The 7,751-nt window shown below is 35.2% G+C and overlaps 1 protein-coding gene across 2 annotated transcripts; it reads left to right on the forward strand.

Annotated features, from left to right (window-relative positions):
- The first annotated feature begins 502 nt into the window (after positions 1 to 502).
- Positions 503 to 7,751, forward strand: LOC111994286 (putative leucine-rich repeat receptor-like serine/threonine-protein kinase At2g19230). Of its 2 annotated transcripts, XM_065763782.1 has the most exons (12): positions 503 to 641; positions 1,129 to 1,601; positions 2,280 to 2,412; positions 2,780 to 2,851; positions 3,170 to 3,241; positions 3,330 to 3,410; positions 3,707 to 3,864; positions 5,250 to 5,455; positions 5,584 to 5,710; positions 6,261 to 6,323; positions 6,432 to 6,621; positions 7,065 to 7,751. In XM_065763782.1, the coding sequence occupies exons 1-12, from the start codon at positions 595 to 597 to the stop codon at positions 7,495 to 7,497; spliced, it is 2,055 nt and encodes a 684-aa protein (XP_065619854.1). In that variant the 5' UTR covers positions 503 to 594; the 3' UTR covers positions 7,498 to 7,751. The 2 variants fall into 2 exon arrangements, with proteins under 2 accessions (XP_065619854.1, XP_065619855.1); XM_065763783.1 differs by lacking the exon at positions 6,261 to 6,323.

The raw sequence follows: 7,751 nt of genomic DNA on the forward strand, positions 1-7,751 counted from the left end.
CGGGTGCTCTGAAACTCATTGGTACCTTATTTGATCAGGAGACCATATAGATTGCTTATGTCTAATTAACTCCCTCTTTCTTTTTCAAAATTTCAAGGTTTCATTACCATTGACTGTGGCAGCAATGAAGATTACGTTGATGAGGAAACCAAAATTCCTTACATATCAGATAAAGGATTGATAGACACTGGAATAGTTAAGACGGTATCCTCTGATTCACCTGCAAATCATCTACGGTATGCCAAGAACTTGAGAAGTTTTCCCCAGGGAACAAGGAATTGTTACACCCTGAGACCAGAGCAAGGCAAAAACAATAATTATTTGATCAGGGCAACATTCGTTTATGGGAATTACGATGGTAAAAACCAGAAACCAATATTTGACCTACATCTTGGAGTCAATGAATGGACCACAGTGAATTTAACAAATTCTGGGGCATATGGTTATTATTATGATATTATTCATGTTCCCTTGACGGATTACATAGACGTGTGTCTGATAAACACTGGCTGTGGGGTACCCTTCATTTCAGCATTGGAACTACGGCTTTTGGACAATTCCATTTATCCTACTCAGGGAAGGGCACTGACACAAATGTGGGGATATGACGTTGGCAGGAACCGTTCTGACTTTATCGTCAGGTGAGTCTTTTATACCTTCCTAAGCTAAAAAAATAAATTAGTTCAACAATTTCCTGGATCCCATATTTGCTTCATCTTCATTTTTCTTTTCCTTTTACAACAGAAGTTTTTTCTATCACTGAATATTCATCTTCAACGGCATGGCTAGAACTTAATCCATTGCATATGAAGAAAATTATTGAACTAATTCCATTGCATATGAAAAAAAAATTATTGCATGCCTTTCCTTTTACGATAACTTTTACATCACTCAGGATTATCACATTTCTGTTATATGTTCTCAAACTTATATGTCAAGAAAAGTGAGCTCTCCCCCCTGATGCATTTTGTAAATTTTGCAGGGTGACAGTATTTTAAGTTTCTAGTTTTTTTGTTCATGTTCATAAACTACAAAAGCACTTGAATGCCTACTTACATAAATAATATATGAGGTTGTTCTAGTACCATCCAACAAAAATATAATCTCTCTTTTTCTCTCTCTTTTCAGGTATCCAAATGATACCTATGATCGCATTTGGGAACCTTCACTATTTGATTGGATCCCAATTAAAACAGGCTCAACCATTTACAGTGAGAATCCTTATAATTTACCAGATGTAGTATTGAGGACTGCTGCCAAAACACAGAACTCAAGCTTGCCCTTGATCTTATCCTGGAGTCCTCCAGATTCTTTTTCAAAATGCTATTTGTACTTTCACTTTGTTGAGATTGAGAAGCTTGAAGCTGGCCAGCAGAGGGAATTGAAAATTGATTTGAACGGTGAGCGCTACCTGACAGAATCTGTTAAACTGGATTATCTAAAACCACAAACCATAGCCCAAAACGATCCGCCTATTAGTGGCGAGCAGATTTACTTTTCAATATCTGCAGCTGAGGGAACTAAGCTTCCTCCAATCCTCAATGCTGTTGAGGTTTTTGTGTTGAAAGATTTCCCAAATAAACCAACTGCCATAGATGATGGTATGTCTTCTTCTCTTTTCTATCTTCCTTGCAAGGATTATGCTCAGTTTGCTGCAAACTTATATGAATAAGAGATACTTTAACTGCTGATACAATACCGCTTTAAACTATCGGTGATGGTCCTTTCAATAACTAGGAAGACGGAGCCAACAAGAGGAAGAGTTTTCCGTATGAGCCTTTGTTCATTGCCAAAATAGAAAATGAAATTTTTTTGTCTAGCAGTTTTAGTCGAGAAATCCTTGTTATACAACTTTTATACGAGCCACAACACTTTTTGGCCATGTCAATACTTTTGTCATCCATCAATGAAATCTGTATTTTTTTTTTCCAAAAAATAAAAATAAATAAACAAATCTCTCCATGCCACATAGAATAGGGTCATACAAGTTCGTTAATTTACTGTGAAAGAAATCTTCAAATTATTTCACAGATTTGATGAAATGGCATGGTATCATGACTTGCATTGTTGCTGGCCACCATAGAATTTTCTGTTGGAAGTTCACTTTGAACATCATATATGCTACAATCTGACAATTCATCATCATAGCAAAGGCATATATGTTCAATTTTCTGCAAATGTTGGATCTACCTGTCACTTTTCTTCTTTCTATAAGATTTTGTATCACGAATTCACCCAACTTTCATTCTCCCGTTCTTTTTGAATAAAAAAAATTATAGTTGAGGCTATCACAGACATCAAGAAACTTTACAATGTGACTAGAAACTGGCAAGGCGATCCATGTGTCCCAAGTGAATACTCTTGGGATGGTTTGAACTGCAGTGGTGACAATCATCCAAGGATCATCTCACTGTAAGTGCACTTCCAAAACATCAAAACTTTTGGCGACTCATGTTGTAATATTTCAATCAATATATCATCTTATAGGAAAAACTCTACCTTAACTTGGAGGATCACATAAAATGGACCCTGATATTAACTGATATGAAAATATGATGCATCATTTTAGGACATTTGACAATGGAACAAACTCCTTTCATATGCAATAATAAAAAAAAAAATGTTCTGTCATGCCTTCTGATATTTGATTGAATTTATTTAATTTTTACGGAATGTTCAAACACAGAACCTCTCCAAAAATGAGAAAAATCTTGTTTGAAATGTAAATTATATTTCAAAAAATTGCAACAATTCTTCCTTCTTTCTTAATGACAAGCAGGAACTTGAGCTCAAGCAATTTGACAGGGGAGATTGCAACTTCGTTCTCCAATCTCAAGGCAATGCAGTCCTTGTGAGTTCTAATTTGAATTGTGATTGATGTTTAACATTCAGTTAATATAAAATAGTCCCAGCTAGATACCGGCAGGTCAAGCAACTCTATCTGCTAGGTTGAGGTTACCAATCGGCAGATACATAGTGAATCCCTTAATTACCAAAGGATTCAATGCTTGGAAAGTGTATTTGTGGGATTTAATGCCAGGGATTTTTAATTGAAAAATGCTATATGCAAGTCCTGCAATTTTATATCAATTTTTCAAAAAGAAAACAGTTTTTTATTTTAACATATGTGGATATGTTATTCTCAAAATCTTGCTAACTACTGTTTCAGGGATTTATCATACAATGACTTAACTGGGCCACTGCCAGAATTTTTGTCAGAACTACTGAATTTGAACACCCTGTAAGTTGTTGAGCTTTGATCTTGGTATTACAAACATAACTTTTTGGGGAAGGAAATTGAGGTGATCTGCATAACAATATCTTTGCAGTAATGTAAGTGGGAACAACGTCACAGGTTCAGTTCCTGAGGCTCTTCTGCAGAAGTTTAGGCATGGGAAATTGGCCTTGAGGTTAGCTTATCTTCCTTTCTTCAATATTTTAATGTACTTAATAATTCTAAGTTCATTTTGTCACTTACCTGTGTTTTCTATCTTTTCCCTTTATAACTGCTTTTTATACAGCCAAAACTGGAAAAGAAAAAGAAAAAAAAGAGAGTAGTAAATGTTGTTCACTGATATGTACAATAGATGTCATTTATATTTCAAACATCAATTTGTATTGCATGATGACTGCACTATCTATCCATGTAGACTATGTTTAAAGACTTACTTACCATGGTTTATTACCTTGGTGCCTTTTATGCAAGTGTTGGCGAAAATCCAGATCTCTGTCTGTCAGTTCCATGCAAGAGAAAGAAGAAAAAGGAGGTTGTTGTTCCAATTGTTGCATCATCTATAGCAGCAGTCCTGGTCCTTCTGTTCATCTTTAGTGCTTTGATTATCTATAGAAGGAAAAGAAAAGGAGGTACTTCTTTCTTTATTTTCTGCTTGTGTAATCATTATCACTTTTCACCAAAGTGAGGTCCTCTTGATGTATCACCCAATCCCATCTAGTCCTATTTTTCCTTTGATACACCAAAGCCTTTAAGAAAGTTATGAAAGATAATTATAGAAATTGAAGTAAATAAAGTGAACGCCTAATTAGATTTCATCCGTGGCCATTGTGGCCAATTACATAATCAAGAGTCAAGACAGTAAATTATGCAATTGATCAACAATTTTGAATACATCCATGGACCATTCAACATGTGAGCAAGTGGTAAGTGCACTCATTCTCTTCATGCAATTCTTGGGTATGAATCCTGCTTGAGTAATGTTTCAGTTGTCCTGTACCTTACTTTATGGTTTAAGTGGGATGCATTTTTCTCAGGATTGGCATCCTGGGACTGTAATGGTAACCTTTTTGCTCGACCAAAGACAAAATATTAATAGCAGTAATAATTACATCCATGGGAAAGTTGGCAAGCTTTCAGTACCCATGTAAGATCTCCAGATACACAAAAATGCAGCCACAACTCCACCAAGTTCCTATATATGCTTTGACACACCAGGTCCATACCTTTAGTCAATTAGCATTGCCAAAAAATTAAATAGGTAAATAACAATCCAACTACCGTGCCACAGAATCTGAGATTATCAACCGTAGTCTTCATGGAGTCCACTGTTCTATAGAATTGAAAATATTATTACCCTCTATACACCAAAACCACGTCATCCCAATCCCCTGCTGTTTTGTAAAAGAACCTGTTCCAGTCATCTTCAATTCATGATATTCAGAATGATAAAGCCAGCAAACTTAGGGAGATCACTTCATAAAATCTTGAGCCCATGCTGACCTTATAAAATTAGACAACTCATCCTGAAGTGAAAAATATAGATGAGCATGCAATCTAGGACTTCCTTTAGCTTTATCTGTAGAAGGCTAAAATGTCGCTGCAGATGGATTCGGTGGCCCAATCCCATGAGTTTATTTGCATTTACTGTCTGGGATAGTAGACTCTGGATTTAACCTTCAACATACTGTGTGAGATGAAATCTATTTGAGGACACAAACATGAGGGATTCAGAACATAAACTATACATATTCCCCCACATCCCTCAAAACATTTTTTAATGGGCAAATTATAACATATCCACCTATGGTTTGGTCAAAATTTAAGTTGCTTATCTGTGGTTTAAAATTTGACACTTTATCCACCTAAGATTAGCTCAATTAGATTTCCGTAACCCATGAGTTAAATCACAAGTAAGCAACTTAAATTTCAGCCAAACCACAAGTAGGAAGGTTGTAATTTGCCCTTTTTTAATAAATTGTGCATGTTACAATTGTGAAAATCTTCCTTGTTGTAGATATGGTTACCAAATCCAACATCAAATCAAAGAATCAACAGTATAGCTACTCAGAAGTTGTGAGCATAACTAATAACTTTAGAACCATCATTGGAGGAGGAGGATTTGGAAAAGTGTACCTTGGCAAACTGAAAGATGAAACTCAAGTTGCTGTTAAGTTGCTCTCCGCTTCTTCAAACCAAGGCTATAAGGAATTTCGAGCAGAGGTTAGATTGGACATTGCAGCCAATCTTTTCAACTACTTGAGTATTTAATTTTAAATAGAAACTGTGATTATATCATGCAGCTAAAAGTTTTTCATCCAATTAAATTGTTGAATTGGTTTGAAATACAGGCACAACTTTTAATGAGAGTTCATCATAAAAACTTGGTTTCTCTTGTTGGATACTGTGATGAGGGTGCCAAAAAGGCACTCATATATGAGTATATGGCTAATGGCAATCTGCTCCAGCATTTATCAGGTATTTAGTTATTTACTGGTCATCATTTGTGTCCAAAGGCTCTTTATCATATGACCCTTTATAAGTTATTTCTGTCCAATCAAAAGCAAGATTTAGTATAGGGAAAGGCTTGGATAGAGCACCATAACTACATTTAGTTGGCTTTGAGTAAGACCAGGGCACCTTACAGGTGAAGCTCATGCTAGGTAAGTGTCAAGTATTTCCCAGTGGGCAGTCCCATTTTGCCTGCTATTATCATGCAACACAACGACCGTGGCCTATGAAACTGTAACCAAGTCTTGCCCCTTAGAGGCCCAGCTAATTAGTTCATGATACACTAATTCAAAACAAAAGACCAACCAAAAAGGGAAGGATGAGGTGCCAAGCCAATCTAATCTTCATATAACTGAAGTACTATTACTATCTCATACAATTAGGATTAGCTGATTAGGAATGTTTAGTTTGACTAACAGCTTACAAATTTTATTAATTTTCTTTACATGATAGGGAAATCAGGGCTAATTTTTATAACAGCCCAGCTAAAAGATAAATTGATATGTTTTGGCTGCAGTGACAAACACAAATGTATTAACTTGGAATGAGAGAATTCATATTGCAGTGGATGCAGCACATGGTTTGCAAACAAATTGATTACATGATTATTCATCTACTATATATATATATATATATATATCTTTTTTAATTTGAAATGGTTTACAATGGTTTTCTAATGGAGTTGCAGGGTTGGACTATCTACATAATGGTTGCAAGCCACCTATAATCCATAGAGATTTGAAGCCTTCCAACATTTTATTAAATGAACACATGCAAGCCAAGATAGCTGATTTTGGGCTGTCTAGAGCCTTTGCAACTGAAAATGACTCTCATGTGTCAACTCGCCCAGGTGGTACATTAGGATATGTTGATCCTGAGTAAGTGTTTGCTGATTTGATATGCATGTTTAAAAAAATAATAATAATAATAATAATTGAAGCAGGAGCGTAGTTAACTTTTTAGGTATCATGTATATATGTTTAAATGAAACTTGCTACATAATAAGGATCACATCATTCAATTTTAAGTTCCCAATGCATTTAAAACCTATCAAATTTACGAATTTCTTTTTATAGCACAAAATTTGTGAATTTTTTTGGTTTTTAACTATATACTATAATAATTTCGATGCTCGGCTCACATTCTACACCAGTGGAAGTTGTCAAAAGCATAAGAGTGCCAACAACTATTATTTAAGGTTCAAGCAATTAACCATTTAATCAACAAGTACAACTAGGATATAATGGAAGTAATTACTAGAAAAATTACACCAACTTACGAGTTTCTAGCATTGATCTGTCCACTTGTGTTTTACGTGCAGATTTCAATCATCTGGAAACTTTAATAAGAAAAGCGACGTCTATAGCTTTGGGATTATTTTGTTTGAGCTAATCACTGGCCGCACTGCAATAGTACGAGGCCCTATGAGAAACAATCACATACTTGACTGGGTTAATCCTTTGATTGAAAGGGGTGATGTTCAAAACATTATTGATCCAAGATTAGAAGGAGAATTCAATAGTACTTCTGCCTGGAAAGCTATAGAGATAGCCATGTCATGCATACCATCATTTGTTATCCAAAGGCCGGACATGAGTTATGTGTTGGCAGAACTTAAAGAATGTTTAGCTTTGGAGATGGCTTATGAAAGAACTCAAAGGATGGCAACTAAGGGCAATTTAACAACTTCAAACACACCATTCAAAATGACCCATTTGGAGTATGAATCAGATATTGTGCCCCATAGTAGGTAGAATTTTTATTTTTGGTTATTTGATAGTTGGGACAGGAAGCATTAGAACTTGGACATCTTCATTGAAAACACTAGATAGTGCCAATTGAGTTATAAAGCTCTATTGATGCATATTAGGTAGTCATCAAATAAAAGATTAGTGGTCATGTGTTCTTTGTATGCTATATGACAAGTTTGTGTTACATTAGTATTTGACGAACTTTTTATATCCTTTTTTTGTCTTTTGTTCAATGAAAGTATGAGTGTGTTACATTA

This window comes from Quercus suber, unplaced genomic scaffold (assembly GCF_002906115.3).
Source record: "Quercus suber isolate HL8 unplaced genomic scaffold, Cork oak 2.0 scaffold_524, whole genome shotgun sequence".
NCBI classification, from domain to species: domain Eukaryota; kingdom Viridiplantae; phylum Streptophyta; class Magnoliopsida; order Fagales; family Fagaceae; genus Quercus; species Quercus suber.

Coding starts and splice junctions, on each gene's coding strand:
- LOC111994286 (XM_065763782.1), top strand. CDS start 595: ATGTGGGGATATGACGTTGGCAGGAACCGTTCTGACTTTATCGTCAG. Junction 5,711..6,260: donor TCTGCTCCAGCATTTATCAG/GTATTTAGTTAT, acceptor TTTTGGCTGCAG/TGACAAACACAAATGTATTA. Junction 6,622..7,064: donor TTAGGATATGTTGATCCTGA/GTAAGTGTTTGC, acceptor TTTTACGTGCAG/ATTTCAATCATCTGGAAACT.